The sequence below is a fragment of the Phyllobates terribilis genome, unplaced genomic scaffold (genome assembly GCF_046119375.1).
Source record: "Phyllobates terribilis strain yellow unplaced genomic scaffold, ASM4611937v1 Scaffold_1__5_contigs__length_1240528914, whole genome shotgun sequence".
Taxonomy (NCBI): Eukaryota; Metazoa; Chordata; class Amphibia; order Anura; family Dendrobatidae; genus Phyllobates; species Phyllobates terribilis.
The window spans coordinates 893,405,554-893,421,721 of record NW_027362761.1 but is presented as its reverse complement, the minus strand read 5'-3'; the positions used below and the strand labels follow the sequence as shown (position 1 = coordinate 893,421,721).

General features: G+C 48.8%; 2 protein-coding genes across 6 annotated transcripts in view; one reads left to right on the top strand and one right to left on the bottom strand.

Moving 5' to 3' along the window:
• ZGRF1 (zinc finger GRF-type containing 1) overlaps nt 1-776 on the bottom strand; it is a 140,123-nt gene extending 139,347 nt beyond the window's left edge. The window contains exon 1 of one of the 2 annotated variants that reach the window (XM_073640577.1): nt 299-776. The gene's annotated coding sequence lies outside the window, so the exon portion shown is untranslated. The remainder of the gene's footprint in view (nt 1-298) is intronic. The other variant, XM_073640567.1, reaches the window with a different exon arrangement.
• LARP7 (La ribonucleoprotein 7, transcriptional regulator) overlaps nt 354-16,168 on the top strand; it is a 42,973-nt gene continuing 27,158 nt past the window's right edge. The window contains exons 1-4 of one of the 4 annotated variants that reach the window (XM_073640597.1): nt 539-628; nt 14,141-14,229; nt 14,334-14,448; nt 15,289-15,502. In XM_073640597.1, coding sequence (XP_073496698.1) covers nt 15,289-15,502 — 214 coding nt within the window. In that variant the 5' untranslated portion in view covers nt 539-628; nt 14,141-14,229; nt 14,334-14,448. Of the gene's footprint in view, nt 629-14,140; nt 14,230-14,333; nt 14,449-15,288; nt 15,503-16,168 lie in introns of all 4 variants that reach the window. The other 3 variants (XM_073640606.1, XM_073640614.1, XM_073640590.1) reach the window with 3 other exon arrangements.

Genomic DNA, 16,168 nt, shown 5'->3' with positions numbered 1-16,168 from the left:
AAATAGATGATTTATTAAATCATCTATTTTTGGAGTGCTGTTTCTACTATTTTTTTCATATGTAAGAAGGTTTGGTATTTACCTGGAGGACGGGCACCCACCCATTTACAAGTTGTTTGCTTGTGCTGCTTTTTCTTATATATATCATACACACACAACAAAGAGATCAAACACACATTGTATATGTGTGTGTGTGTATATACACACAGCAGAGAATAGCGCACAGACAGCACGGCACTAATTTATATACAGATATACATACACACATAACGCAGTGAATAGCGCGCAGTGGCCGCACCTAGCAGTACTCACATCTGATGTCTGTTTCGAAAACTTCGCGCCCGGATGACGTCATCGCCCCGCGCCTTACATGCGACGTTTTCAGGATCTGCAGCTCTAGAGCCCTCCAAATACTCGCGCTGTTTAACTTGTCTTAAAATACCTGAGCACAATACTCTACCCGAAACCAGAGGGAGAACACAAGCGTCAGTCACAGAGGAGTTGCTATGGTAACACAGGCACTAGGTAAGCCGCTCTTAGGGGTGTTGGGTCCTAGTCTGCCGTGGGTCGCGCAGTAGTGACGTCGGCTCCCAGTAGCTGATCCGTGAGTGACATGTGAGGATCGGAGGTGAGCAGAGCGTAGACGTAGTGACTCAGCGAGTGATGGAGGATGTTGTGTGTGGACTCCTGAGCGGCCACTGCTCATCTCCTGCACGTGCTGGCTTTGGTTGGTTCCTGGTCTGATCTGGCTCAGCATCCCCCTCCCAGTCTACCCGTTAATGACCCGCTATAGATCCGCCTTTTCTAGCACATTACGGCTAGCCAATTACATTGTTTCGTAATCCAGTTCTACCAATTTATGCTATAGATTTGTAGCTTCACACATGCAGTATATGGTGGTGCCGCCCCCTACGTGTTTACTGTGCCGCGGTAGGATTTTGGACCAGGCTGGATTTTTTTTTCCTACACTCATTTGTCCTCCCCAGTCACCTGCACAGAGTGATCTTTTGATGCACAACCAGTGTTGTGGCCAAAATCCCCATCTTGCTCCAGTCGTATGCTAATAGTGGCCACTAGATGTCCCAATCATCTGAATGTTCCATGACTTCTGACCTCCCCTACATTGGAGGGTGGCCGGACACATATGTTATCCCTTGCAAGAAAACAAAAAACCTGACCAGCACCTCCATATAATGTGAACAGGTGCACGCTGCAATGACTGCATAACATACAGTGTGCTGCTGTGCTTTATTATTGTAAGGGCCAAGACATATGCAAACACTGAGAACACTGCACTCCACCCATCAGCTCAAGTGTGCTTGTAATCAGTGTTGGTTTCTAATTGCCCACTTAAATTTGTAGGCTTATGGCCCAAGAGAGGCATGTTTGCCCATTTACATTGTAGGCTTATAGCCCAAGAGAGGCATCAAGCGGAGGCCAACTTGTCATGGTTGATGGGCATACATAAATTGGCCAATTTATGTGCTAAGAGCCTTTATTTTTTGTAAGTACATTTTATTTAGCAGTGATGTGGTTTAGCTCTTATGTTCTCAGTGTTTGCATATGTCTTGACCCTTACAGTGTGCTGCTGTGCTTTCTTATTGTTCATATGTTATCCCTTGTCATATGGACATGGACCTAGCAACTTCCAACAAACCCCTGAGGAAGTCACGTCTGTGAGGATACACTGAGGTTACCACGTCTTGGACCTCCATATACCTCCATACATTGCACAGATTTTCTTGGCACAGCATGTCTGTCATATGCTGTATTTTCAATGTTTGTCTTCTTATGTGATGAGATATAAAGGGTATTTTGACCCCAGCACTTATTATGGTGTTTTCATGGGAATTATATTTCATTTTCTGCTGTGATGCATTTTTTGTCACATAGATTTCTTGTCCTTATTCACCTAGTAAATTATATTAATTATTATTCAGTGAGCATGACCCGTTTTATACAAACTAATTTTTGTGTGTTGCTGTTCATGCTGTTTGTTGTACTGGTTTATAGCACCTATTTTTTTCCATACTATAAGGGTGGTGCTCGCTCCTTAAGTTCTAAAACTTCACAGCTTGTCCCAAACCTTTTTTACTTATCTATGCCTTATCATTGTGGTCATTTTATATAAAGAATACATAGTTTTGTATCTTTGCCTGTACTTGTAGTTTGTGCTAGTGATGTTTTCTTGTTGTCTTACCATTACAGGACACTTAACATTTTGTAATTTTTTCACTGTTTTCTCCTATAATTGGAACTGACATAAGTCACACATCTCCTTTTTGGTACATGTGCTGTCTGTTACTTCTGCAAATAGGTCACTGACCCATCACACTGAATGTACTTTTTTTTTGCCGACTGTCTGCAAAAAAAAAGGCCTACTTTTACCCATCTTGCGGATCAAGCTTGCCAATGCAAGTAAATGACCCCGTGGAAAAAAATTGTATGTAATAAAAAAATAAAATAAAGTAAAATAGCTCTCAGACATAATGCGGCTGACTATGAAAACCCATGTCAGTATGTTGGTAAAATCTATTATGAAAGTTAGAGCACCAGTCCAGCGTTTCTTTTTATAGTTCAGCACCTGACTGGTGCTGCTAATCTAAATTCCCTGATCCTAGTCCAGGGCCAGACTGGCTATCTGGCAATTGCCAGATGGGCTGGTGCCTGCACTGGGCTTCTCTGGCGCTTGGGGTCTCTTGGTATCTTCCACTGCACAGGGATCAATGCCGCACTCCTTGTCCCACGTGACCTCCGTTTCTTCACATTCACGTTATGCACGTGACGGATGACAGAGGAGATGACACCTCAGGCAGTCAGCATGGTCATTACCGCCAGCCGGTCTTGCAGGAGCAGGCTGAGGTACACACTGAAGAGCAGCAGCACGTTAGGGCAGGAGCCCTTCCCCGATCCAGTGGGTGAGAAGGACTTTTTCCGGGAGTGCTGGAGGATGTCTTGTGTGAAACACTTGTCCTCTGTTCTGTCCAGCAGCTCCTGCCTCTGATCTGCAGCTTCCATCTTGCTACACGTGATGTTCGAGGAGCGAGCCATGGCACATTACCTCACTGCCATGTTACCCCAGTCAGGGGCTTGCCGAAGTCTGCTGCCAGCCTCTGATTGGCCAGCAGTGTAGAGATTCGGCGTCAACATACATTTTAGTTGGATGTGCACCATTGCAAGACCCCTCTAACTCTGGGCCCCCTGTGCAGCTTCACCGGCGATATGTCTGCCCCTGCCTTCACTGATCCCTGTGACACCCCCCCCACACACACACACTGTTAACGATGTCCCAGTCTGAGTGTGTACCATTATAACCATGTTTCCCATTACTGAGCCACTTGTTAACCCAGTTACACATTTTTTCCCCTGGTCCCATTGCTCTCATTTTATGTACCAACCTTTTGTGTGGCACCTTATCAAATTCCTTTGAAAAGTCCAGATAGACAACAGCCACTGTGTTTCCCTGGTCCAATCTAGATCTTACCTCCTCTTAGAATGTGATCAGATTACTTTGCTGGACAGATCCCTCATAAACATGTGTTGATATTGAGAAATTAGGTTATTCTTATGGAGATACTCCAGAATAGCATCTATTAGAAAACCCTCAAAGATGTTGCCCACAGTAGAGGTTACACTTACCGCCCTATAAATTCCAGGCTCAGAAGTGGCACCACTATTCAAGAAGGGGACAACAATTGCTATGCGGCTGTAACGCTTGTGGGTGAATGTAACGCTGGTGGATGTGGACCCGCTGCGCCACGGGCCGGACTTGCCCTGGAGGGGTTTGACTAGGTGTCTACTGGGTCTTCACTAGAGCCTCTGGTGGTGAGGATAGGCTGGTGTAACGGGTCTGGGAGGCGGAACCTCTGAGCTACTATACAAGAAGCGGGCCTTGTAAGGGAGCGGGTGGCAATCAGGGATGACGGGCAGGCAGTCACAGCAGGTGACCGGGACAGTCTCTGAGTGGACGGGCTGGAGGTCACGGCAAGTGACCGGGGCAGTCTCTGGAAGAACGGGCAGGAGGTCACGGCAAGTGACCGGGGCAGTCTCTGGATGAACGGGCAGGGAGTTACGGCAAGTGACCGGGGCAGTCTCTGGATGAACGGGCAGGGAGTTACGGCAAGTGACCAGGGCAGTCTCTGGGTAAAGGGTAGGTACGACCTGTGATGGCAGAGCCTCCGGGTAGGCTAGCAGGCAGATGGTAGATGTGTGCTCCCAGGTGAGCAAGCGAGAGTCTCTGGAATGGTAGGTGGTCACAGCACGTGACGGCGAAGCCTCCAGGTAGGCTAGCAGGCAGGTAACAGGTGGGCGCTCCCAGGTGAGCGGGCAGGAGTCTCTGGAAAGGCAGATGGTCACAGCACGTGACGGCGGAGCCTCCAGGTAGGCTAGCAGGCAGGTAACAGGTGTGCGCTCCCAGGTGAGCGGGCAGGAGTCTCTGGAAAGGCAGATGGTCACAGCACGTGACGGCGGAGCCTCCAGGTAGGCTAGCAGGCAGGTAACAGGTGTGCGCTCCCAGGTGAGCGGGCAAGTTGGTCCATAGACAGACTGACAGGAGTTGGAAGGCAGACCGTCGGACCTCAGGCTAGCAGGCAGGTGACTGGATATCAGGCAGGACAAAGGCAGCAAGCTGGCAGGAATCTGGCAGGTAACTGGCAACGGGACCTGAGGGCTGAAGCACAGGTGAGACACAGGTGCAAACAACATTGCTCGGGCACCTCCATTTTGGAGGAGGTGCCCTTTATATGGGAGGTCCTCCGGCAATTGGCCGGGGACTCCTTAGGACGGCGCGCGCGGTCCCTTTAAGAGAGGGGGAGCGCGCGCGCGCGCCCTAAGCACACTGCCGGGGAAGGAGCGCGCGCCGGAAGCAGCGGGGAGAGCAGCGCTGGAGGACGCCGCGCCAGGAGCGGGGAGGTGAGAGGGACGGCGTCTCTGCCTAGAACGTGGCAGAGACGCCGATGCTACAGTACCCCCCCTTTAGGCCCCCTCTTTTTTAGGCCAGAAAGAAATTTTTCAAGGAGAAGCGGGGCGTTGATGTTCTCCCTGGGTTCCCAAGTTCTCTCCTCAGGACCAAACCCCTTCCAATCTACCAGAAAAAAGGTTTTTCCTCTTACCCTCTTGGAGGCCAGAATACTCTCTACCTCAAAGATGTCATCAGCGGAAACCGGAGCAGGAGGGGCACCTGGATTTTTGGAAAAAGAGTTAAAGACAACGGGTTTGAGGAGAGATACGTGGAAGGAGTTGGGGATCCGTAGGGTGGCCGGGAGTTTTAATTTGTAGGCCACAGGGTTAATTTGCCTGAGGACTTCGAAGGGGCCGATGAATCGAGGACCCAACTTGTAGGAGGGTATTTTGAGCCGCACATGTTTGGATGAGAGCCAAACCTTGTCTCCCGGACGGAATTGGGGCGGATCCAGACGTCTCTTATCAGCATATCTCTTCATCCGCTCAGAGGAGAGAAGAAGAGCGGACCTGGTGCTCTCCCAAATAGTAGAAAATTCGCTGACAAGAGACTCCGCAGCAGGGTTGTCCACAGAAACGGAGACAGGAAGTGGAATCCGGGGATGTTGGCCACCAACTATAAAGAACGGGGATTTGGAAGAGGACTCGCTCTCATGGTTGTTATAAGAGAACTCGGCCCACGGTAGAAGATCCACCCAGTCCGAGTGGTGAGCATCCACGAAGTGCCGGAGGTAGCTGGACAAGATCTGATTGATCCGCTCCACTTGACCATTGGACTGAGGGTGGTAAGCGGAGGAGAAATCCAGGGTAATGTCCAGCAGCTTACAAGTGGCTCTCCAGAAACGAGAGGTGAACTGAACCCCACGATCCGACACGATGTGGAGGGGCAGACCATGGAGACGGAAGATGTGGCGGATAAAGTCTTTAGCCAACTCGGGTGCAGACGGAAGACCAGGCAGGGGAATGAAGTGGGCCATCTTAGAAAAACGGTCAGCGACAACCGAAATGACGGTACAACCGGCAGAAACTGGAAGGTCGGTGATAAAGTCCATAGCGATGTGTTGCCAAGGAGCAGCAGGTACGGGAAGGGGCAGGAGATGGCCGGCAGGTAGATGTCGGGGAACTTTGTTACGAGCACAGGATGAACAGGCCGCGACGAAGTCTACCACGTCCTTACGTAGGGTAGGCCACCAGTAATGCCGGGCAATAAGTTGAAAGGTCTTTTTTTGGCCAGCATGGCCAGCTAGTTTAGAAGAATGTCCCCAGCGAAGAACTCTCTCCCGATCTGGCACAGCTATGAACGTCTTACCGGGTGGAAGACGAGTTAGATCCAAGGGAGCCACATTCATCACCTTGGAGGAGTCGATGATGTGCGTAGGTTCCTCCTCTTGATCGGAGGACAGGAAAGACCGAGACAAGGCATCAGCTTTGACGTTCTTGTCCGCCGGACGGAAATGAAGAGTGAAGTCGAAGCGGGCAAAAAACAACGACCACCGGGCCTGGCGAGGATTGAGCCTCTGGGCATTTTGGAGATATGCCAGGTTTTTGTGATCCGTGTAGATAATTACCGGGTAGAGAGCCCCTTCAAGCAGATAGCGCCACTCTCCTAGTGCCAATTTGATGGCTAGCAATTCCCGGTCTCCAATGGAGTAGTTGCGCTCCGACGAGGAGAAGATTTTGGAGAAGAAGCCGCACGTTACCATTCTCCCGGTAGAAGACTTCTGGGTGAGCACCGCTCCGGCTCCGGAGGAGGAAGCATCAACCTCCAGGTAGAATTGTTTATTACAGTCCGGACGGTGCAGGACGGGAGCAGAGGCGAAGGCTTTCTTTAGGGAAAGGAAGGCCTCCTCGGCTTCAGGCGACCATATCCTGGGGTTAGCCCCCTTACGGGTAAGTGCAGATATGGGAGCAGTCCGAGACGAGAAGTGTGGGATGAAAAGACGATAATAATTAGCGAAGCCCAGGAATCGCTGTATCGCCTTCAAACCTTCAGGACGAGGCCATTTTAGAACGGAAGAGAGCTTCTCGGGATCCATTTGCAGACCTGTTTGGGAGATGACATAGCCCAAGAACGGAAGGGAGGTCTGATCGAAGAGGCACTTCTCGTATTTGGCGTAAAGGTGGTTCTGCCGAAGCCTAAGCAGGACCTGACGAACATCCCTCCGGTGTGTGGGGAGATCCGGAGAGAAGACCAAGATATCGTCCAGGTATACCACTACGCAGGAGTACAGGAGGTCACGGAAGATGTCATTGACTAGTTCCTGAAAGACCGCGGGAGCATTACAGAGACCGAAGGGCATCACAAGGTACTCGTAGTGACCGTCCCGGGTATTGAATGCCGTCTTCCACTCGTCTCCTTGACGGATACGGACCAGATTATACGCTCCTCGAAGATCCAGCTTGGAGAAGATCCTGGCGCCCTTGAGCCGGTCAAACAATTCGGAGATGAGTGGCAGGGGATATTTGTTTTTTACCGTAATGAGATTGAGTCCTCTGTAGTCAATACAGGGACGTAGCGAGCCGTCTTTCTTTTTGACAAAGAAGAATCCGGCTCCAGCCGGGGAGGTAGATTTTCGGATAAATCCCCTAGCCAGATTCTCTTCAATGTACTCAGACATGGCTCGGGTCTCGGCTGCAGATAACGGGTAGATACGCCCACGGGGAGGAGTGGTGCCAGGTACCAGGTCGATCGGGCAATCGTATGGCCTATGGGGCGGCAACGTCTCAGCTTCCTTCTTACCGAAGACGTCCGCATAGGGCCAGTAGGGAGCCGGGAGACCAGGTAAGTTAGCTGGAGTAGGCTGAGGGCGAAGTGGACGGACCGGAACCAGGCAGGTCCTATGGCAGTCAGGACCCCATCGGAATACTTCACCGGACCGCCAGTTCAATACGGGTTCATGTGTCTGGAGCCAAGGTAGACCTAGCAACAAGGAGAGAGAAAGTCCGGACAGCACATGGAATATGATCTCCTCAGAGTGCAGCATTCCCACCTGTAGGGTTATAGGTTCCGTGACGAGCAGGATGGTCTCCGAGAGAAGTCTTCCATCCACGGAAGCAACTGACAATGGCTCCGCCAGGGACTTGGTGGGAATATGGTATCTCTCTACCAGAGACTGGGCGATGAGGTTTCCAGCAGCTCCAGAATCCAGATGGGCGAGTTCGAAGAGACGGTTTTCTCCCCAAGCAATAGAGACCGGTAAGGTCAGAGACGGAGAGGACTTACTTTTGTCTAGGACGACCTCTCCGAGTGGTCCTAGACACTGGCGTTTCCCGGCTTTTCCGGGCAGGAACGGATGAAGTGCTTCTTACTGCCACAATAGAAACAGCTTCCCTCGGCTCGGCGAGATTCTTGGCGAGAACCGACCATCTTGGTCTGGTCGACCTGCATAGGCTCAGGAGAGACGGGTTGCTGAAAAGTAGGAGCTAGGCGTGGAAACCTCCTCTCACGGGTGACCTCTTTGGCACGCTCCTGGAACCGCAGGTCAATCCGGGTGGCAAGAGCTATCAGGTCATCGAGGGTGGTAGGAATGTCCCGACCGGCAAGTTCATCTTTAATACGGCCGGACAGACCCTCCCAGAAGACTGAAACCAGAGCGTCATTATCCCAGGCCAGCTCCGAGGCAAGGGTACGGAACCGTATGGCATATTGGCCCACAGTGAGGCTTCCCTGACGGAGGCGTAGCAGTGACGATGCGGATGAGGTCTTCCGTCCGGGTTCGTCGAAGACTTTCCGGAAGGCCGTGAGAAAGGCAGGCAAGTTGGACACCAGGGGGTCTCCTCTCTCCCATAGAGGATTTAGCCAGGCCAGAGCCTCTCCGGTGAGATGGGACATGATGAAGGCAATTTTGGCCCGGTCGGAGTTAAACTGGTGGGACAGGAGTTCAAAGTGCAGGGTGCACTGATTTATGAAGCCCCGAGCCTGAGCGGAGTCGCCTCCGAAGCGAGGAGGTGCAGAAAGCCGGGGTAGGATACCATAGTGTTGGTGGACAGCGGAGCTGTCGGATTGCGAATCATGGCGCTGGTGGAGGTTGCTGGCGGAGCAGTCAGAGTGTCCAGGCGAGAATTGACATTCCGCAGGTGACCCAGGATGGACTCCTGTTGGGACCTCTGGCGGGACAGTTCATGACACAGGTCCGAGAGCGAGGGAGCTTGGGTGCCACCGGGTTCCATGGCCCGAGCAAACTGTAACGGGTCTGGGAGGCGGAACCTCTGAGCTACTATACAAGGGGGCGGTCCTTGTAAGGGAGCGGGTGGCAATCAGGGATGACGGGCAGGCAGTCACAGCAGGTGACCGGGACAGTCTCTGAGTGGACGGGCTGGAGGTCACGGCAAGTGACCGGGGCAGTCTCTGGAAGAACGGGCAGGAGGTCACGGCAAGTGACCGGGGCAGTCTCTGGATGAACGGGCAGGGAGTTACGGCAAGTGACCGGGGCAGTCTCTGGATGAACGGGCAGGGAGTTACGGCAAGTGACCGGGGCAGTCTCTGGGTAAAGGGTAGGTACGACCTGTGATGGCAGAGCCTCCGGGTAGGCTAGCAGGCAGATGGTAGATGTGTGCTCCCAGGTGAGCAAGCGAGAGTCTCTGGAATGGTAGGTGGTCACAGCACGTGACGGCGAAGCCTCCAGGTAGGCTAGCAGGCAGGTAACAGGTGGGCGCTCCCAGGTGAGCGGGCAGGAGTCTCTGGAAAGGCAGATGGTCACAGCACGTGACGGCGGAGCCTCCAGGTAGGCTAGCAGGCAGGTAACAGGTGTGCGCTCCCAGGTGAGCGGGCAGGAGTCTCTGGAAAGGCAGATGGTCACAGCACGTGACGGCGGAGCCTCCAGGTAGGCTAGCAGGCAGGTAACAGGTGTGCGCTCCCAGGTGAGCGGGCAAGTTGGTCCATAGACAGACTGACAGGAGTTGGAAGGCAGACCGTCGGACCTCAGGCTAGCAGGCAGGTGACTGGATATCAGGCAGGACAAAGGCAGCAAGCTGGCAGGAATCTGGCAGGTAACTGGCAACGGGACCTGAGGGCTGAAGCACAGGTGAGACACAGGTGCAAACAACATTGCTCGGGCACCTCCATTTTGGAGGAGGTGCCCTTTATATGGGAGGTCCTCCGGCAATTGGCCGGGGACTCCTTAGGACGGCGCGCGCGGTCCCTTTAAGAGAGGGGGAGCGCGCGCCCTAAGCACACTGCCGGGGAAGGAGCGCGCGCCGGAAGCAGCGGGGAGAGCAGCGCTGGAGGACGCCGCGCCAGGAGCGGGGAGGTGAGAGGGACGGCGTCTCTGCCTAGAACGGGGCAGAGACGCCGATGCTACAGCTGGGCTGCTGGTAGACACCAGGTACCACTCCAGGGCAGGCCCCGGGACTGCAGCAGCAGACCGGCGGGTGAGAGGCACGGGTATCAGGTACAGGAGGGTAAAGACAAGGTTGAGGTAGCACAGTTTCAGGATAGAGAAAGTGACATGCTGCCGGTTTCAAAATGCATTTCAAATTCTTTAGTGTTAAAAAAGCATAGGGGAGAGATCTACATACATGTCAGAAGCAAAGACATGCAATGATTAAGACAGTCGTCTGAAATGCATTTGCATAATTTTTTAATGTCTTTTCAAGATGAAGTTGCAATTTCCTTCATCTGTCTTTGAACAATAAAGTATGGCTTTTAATAGAAGATTCTGATGTTTGATCAGCGTTTTTTCCTTCTGCCTACCTCTCACCTCATTACAAGTCTCCATGCAGTGGATCTTCTTATGGGTGAACTGACTTTTTTTGATGTATATACATGTCATCCACTTTGCTGGAACTATAATACTCTGTATTATGGGTTTGGTTTTTTTTGCATGAAAATATGCTGCAGAACTTTGCCTAAATGAGTGTGTCCCATACTCAGATGCAGTAGCTGGTTGTAAGTTAGGTGAGAATAGGGAGGCAGTTATCATAGAAGTGATCATATGCTGATAGTCTTTCCTGGGGCGGGTGAGGAAAGTACAGTACGGCAACCGGGAAACTCCTTTAACGCTTGTAATCTCTGTTGCTTCACTGCAACTCAAACTGTCAGATCAGTCAGGAAGCATTTAGGGCACTTTTACATGGCGATATTTTGTCTCAGTATTTGTTAACAGACGCCAGGAGTGGATCCAAAGCACAGAAGAGGTGAAAGTGATTCCGTTATTATTTTTCTCTGTGTTTGTTCCCCTCTGGTTTTTAGCTTACAAATACTGATGTAAATTACTGCCCAAAATACTCACTGTGTGAATGAGGCGAGGAAGCTGCTTGTAATACTGTTGCAATATTATTCCTAGGATGAGTGCACACTTTAAGGTGCTGTGCTGTAATGCTTGTCTTCTCTGCTCCATCATACTCCCCAGAGCAGGGGCAAACCCTGGGGCAAAACTGCGGCCGGCAGATGTCCTGACGTATGACTCAGTGATATGTGATGGACCCCAACTCCCAAATAAAATGAATCCGACAGAAGCACAAAAAATAAATACATAAAGTATTGCAATTGGGTGTCAAACGTTCTCAACTTTATTTAAATTTACATGACACCAAAAATAGCACAACCCCCGACTCACACGGAGTCACCCTCCAGCACTCAGGAGAGGAAAAGCCCCTGTGGAGGAAACCTCTAGGGAACCATGGCTGGTGGGTTTCCCTTCCCTTGGGCTTAGAGAGTTAGTGCCGATATAATATTGAGTTTTAGAATTTGTACATTTTACCAGATTTACAGTGAACAACATAAATATAGACGGTGATAAACTGGATGTGGGAGAGATCTGGCTGCGATATCTATCACCACATTGATTTATAGAACGAATTTAGCTGATCTGGTTGCCCAGGTGGATGTACCATTTCTCCCTTACAGATCCAGGTCCGCTTCTCAAGAAGTTGGACACTTGGTTACAGTTCATTATGGATAAACTCTAATAGGATAAATACCCCTTCCTCCTTCACCTTCTAGTTTATCACCCATTGAAGTCATAGATCCTTCCATCAACTCCCAAAGGAGAGCTGCTCTATGTAGAGGGTATCAGAAGGGGATCCTGGTCTGGGGACCCCCCTCTGTTACCTTCCCATTCCCTGGGGGGATGTCTAAAGCAGACAACCCCTTTCCCTGCTAGAACCTCCAAATTACACCAGGTTGGCACATTACGTGGGGTGGTCAAGGTCCTCAGGCGCATCAGTAATGGCACTGATCATGGCAGCGCGGCATTCTTTTATGGAAACTTGTTTATGACCTCATAACAGTTGTCATGGTTACTACAGGGGCTATTACTGATGCAGGGCCCAAGTATTAACCCTTTCATCATTGGTAATTTGCTTTCATTATAGAGGCAAATAACTGCACTTGTTACCAAGCAGGGGCCTTATCATTATGGCTTCCTTTAGGCACCATAAGAAATACAGATTAAATGTAAAAGTGTTTCAGGGTGTTTTGCACTTTTAAATGCAGAGATTGGGCTTATAACTAGCACTTTACAAAGAAAAAATTAAGATGAAATTACTTGTAAAATAATATTATAGGGAACTGCATTTCAAGCATTTTCTTAATGTATATTCTACATAGTTACATAGGCTGAAAAAAGACCTAGGACCATAAAGTTCAAACTATCTCTTCAAAGTTAGAAATAATCTAGCAATAGAAAATGTATAACTCACAATGTCATGTTTTGTTAAAGTATCCAGCCCTTTTTTAAATGCTGTTATAGTGTCTGCCATCACTACCTCTTGTGGTCGGGCATTCCACAGTCTGACTGCTCTAAGAATCCTTTCCTATTTAGCTGGCAGAATTAGTCCTCAGAAGCACATAACCCTGAAATATGCAGTAATTATACACTACCCATTATAAAAGTGTCTAATGTGCTACTTACTACTATATTTTAGCTAAGATACAAGACATACTTGTAATGGAGGATGACATCTAAATATACTGAGGAACTCTATAGAACATAAAATCTACGCAAAAAAGAAAGGGAAGAATGGCTGGCACATCTATTAGACGTATTGTAACCATTCTTTTAAAAATAGTTACAGCTGTTAAAGGGTTTTTTCACCTCAAAGGAAACTTTCAGCGAGCAGTACATCATCCGCAATAACTGACAGTGTGCAGTGTATACAATGTTAGGATTCGGCTCTGCTCGTCGGTCGGTTGTCACTGCAGGAATGGGATTTGCGCTAAATTGTGGTCATGTCCTGACGAGATTTTAATCTGCTTTACTCAGAAGAACATTGAGATAAGTTGCATGACAAAGCGGGAGAAAGCCATTCTAATGGCTGCAATCGGCCGATGTATGGCTAAGTGCACACGATGCAGAAATGGTGCATATTTTTTCCGCTTCTCCCTGGCAGGAAAAACGCATGCTTATTGTACATGCGTTTTTCCTGCCAGGGACATGCGGATGTGAAGCGTTCTTCACATGCATTTCCGCATGCGGGTTGACAAGCGCTTTCCAAGCGATTTTAGCATCACTTGGAAAGTGCTTGACAACTTGTTCACACTATATAAATCCATGCAACCGGCATGGGTTTAAAGTAGTGTGACCAAGTTAGTTAAAAAGAATAAGAATGGTAAAAAATAAAGATTATACTCCCCTTCCGATGTCCTCCCGGTGTTTTCTCCCCTCCGTCTGGTCTGCTGTATGGATCGCGGTGTTGTGAAGGACCTGCGGTGATGTCATTGAGTCATGTGTCAGGTCACATGACTCAATGAGGTCATGGCAGGTCCTTCACAACACCGCGATCCATACAGCAGACCAGACGGAGGGGAGAAAACACCGGGAGGACATCGGAAGGGGAGTATAATCTTTATTTTTTATTTTAAATTCTTTTTTTAACAGGTTCTATGGTACCTGGGTCTGGAGGAGAGTCTCATCTTCCCAAGACCCGGGTACCATCCGCACATAGAAAAGCATAATATCTGTGTGTACAAATGTACTGATACGGATATTATGCGTTTCAGTGCAAGTCAATGGCGGCCATTACGCTGCGTGTCCGCAAAATTAATGGACATGCTGAGTATTTTTCCGCAATGATAATCCGCAGCGGAAATTTCCGCAGCATGTGCACAGCACATGCGGAGTATCATTGGGGACCATGCGGCACGTATTACCAAGCGCTTTCGCTGCGGAAATTCCGCTGCAAAAGCGCTTGAAAAACGCATAGTGGGCACGCAGCCTAAATGCTCTTTCTCCTGTTTTAGATAATTGCTGAAGTCAGTGTCTAGTAAAGATAACAGCCCATAGTCTGCAATGGTTACTGATAATGATACGGCGCAGGGATGTGCACACGGTAAGTGTTTGCTGCTGACATTTCTGCACCAAAAAACATATCTCTTGGCAGGAAAATCACCTTGATATTGATGCGTTTAAGAGATTTTTTTTCCCGTTCTTTAGAATGGATGAAAAATGCTGAAAGAATAGACGCTGCAGACATGAAACCGCTTCACATCTGCAAGGAGAAAATAAGCTGCTTTTCCATGAGATTTCAGACATCTCATTCACTTTTCTGGTACTATCAAACATAGAGTTTTTTGGGATTATATTACAAATATGACCGTCCCTCCATTTGAAAGAAATTAACCTTTTCATGGAGGGAAATTTATATTCTATATTATGTCAATTCAGTTTTGTCTGTCAATGATAAAGTGCCGTTTGCAGCAATTTTATTTTAAAAAATGTGTCATATACCCAAATCAGCCATGACCCACAAGTTCACAAAATTTTTTAATTCACCACGCATTGGGTGGTCCTGAGCCTATGTGCTCTCAATTGCCAGGGCTGAATTTCAATTCCAGTCCAGCCCTGTCCTAGTCTCATACATACCAGCCTCCATCTTCTTAAATGATCCCGCGTCGCCATCTTATGACTGCAACTTCTGACTGACCAGAAGTCGGAGGTAATTTTAACAAATGGTCCTTGAAAGTCTATGAGAACCTCGTTCTCGCCCTCACAGACTTGCATTGAGTTGTGACTTCCGGATCGTTCAAGCAAACATTGGAGCAATGTGACAGGTCACAAACTACTGGAGACGACCGGAGCGGCGCTGGTAAATATAAGACTAGAAGCAGGGAACTTAGATTAGTAACACCACTCCAGCTCTTCAATAAAAAAATATGCTGGAGTGGAGCTTTATCGCTGCCCACATAGCCTGATTGACAGCTCCTCAGGCTGGGTTGCCACAAGCCTATTACACGGTCCGTATACGGTGTGTCTCTCCTCCCTGCTGCTGATATCTCACACTGCTTAGTACAAGCTGCTGCTGTCAGGTGGGTGGGTAGAGACGGAATACTTTTGGACTCATGAGCTCTCTTGAACTGGACCCATAAAATGCCATTTTTTTCACTTTCAGATGACTATGGCTGAGATGGAGATGGATACACCAAGGAATGAAATGAAGGAAGATGAAAGTGCTGAGACGAGGAAAGATCGTGAGAAAAAGAAGCGTTCTCGGGTGAAACAGCTCCTTGCCGACATCGCCAAACAGGTGGACTTCTGGTTTGGTGACGTTAATCTTCATAAAGATCGGTTTTTAAGAGAACAAATTGAAAAATCCCGAGATGGCTGTAAGTTCTGTCCTCACATTACTGAACGTTTTTACTTTCTGTTAAAACGTAATTGACAGTTTTTTTTTCTGGGGCTATTGTGTCCTTCTGGGATATTGGGTTAGGTGTTAAATGTTTTTCCTTAGCAGCATGTCATGTTCCACTGACATAGTGAGGATCAGCTTCTCAACCAGTAGAATATGGTGGCTGAATAGTTTTAACTAACTACCTTCCTGATAAAATCACCTACTGATTAATCCAATGATTGGTATCAGCTTGTGGCACACATTTTAGAACTGGAAAAAATAAGTTTGAAAAGTATCTGTTTACTGAACTTATGTATGAAACTGGTAATCTTACATCTGGGGCTGACGAAATGCTGCTTTCTCAGTTACAAGCCTCTGTGCCAAGCCCTGGGGCCATATTCTATTAACTTCTGAGCTTTACTGTGTTATATTATTGCCTAGAAATACTCCTCATATTTTGGCCTCAATTGATGGCGCTGAATTGTTATTTAAATGTTCTGTAATAGTTAATTATGTGGGGTATGGTGAACTAACCCCACCTTGTGTAAGAGATTCTAGTCTGATGGGAGTTATGGTTTCTCGCTCATTGTTACAGACAGGGTGCTGCCCCTAATCTCCTACCCCCTGACCTATACAAATACTGGCAGGAGCTCATTCTCTT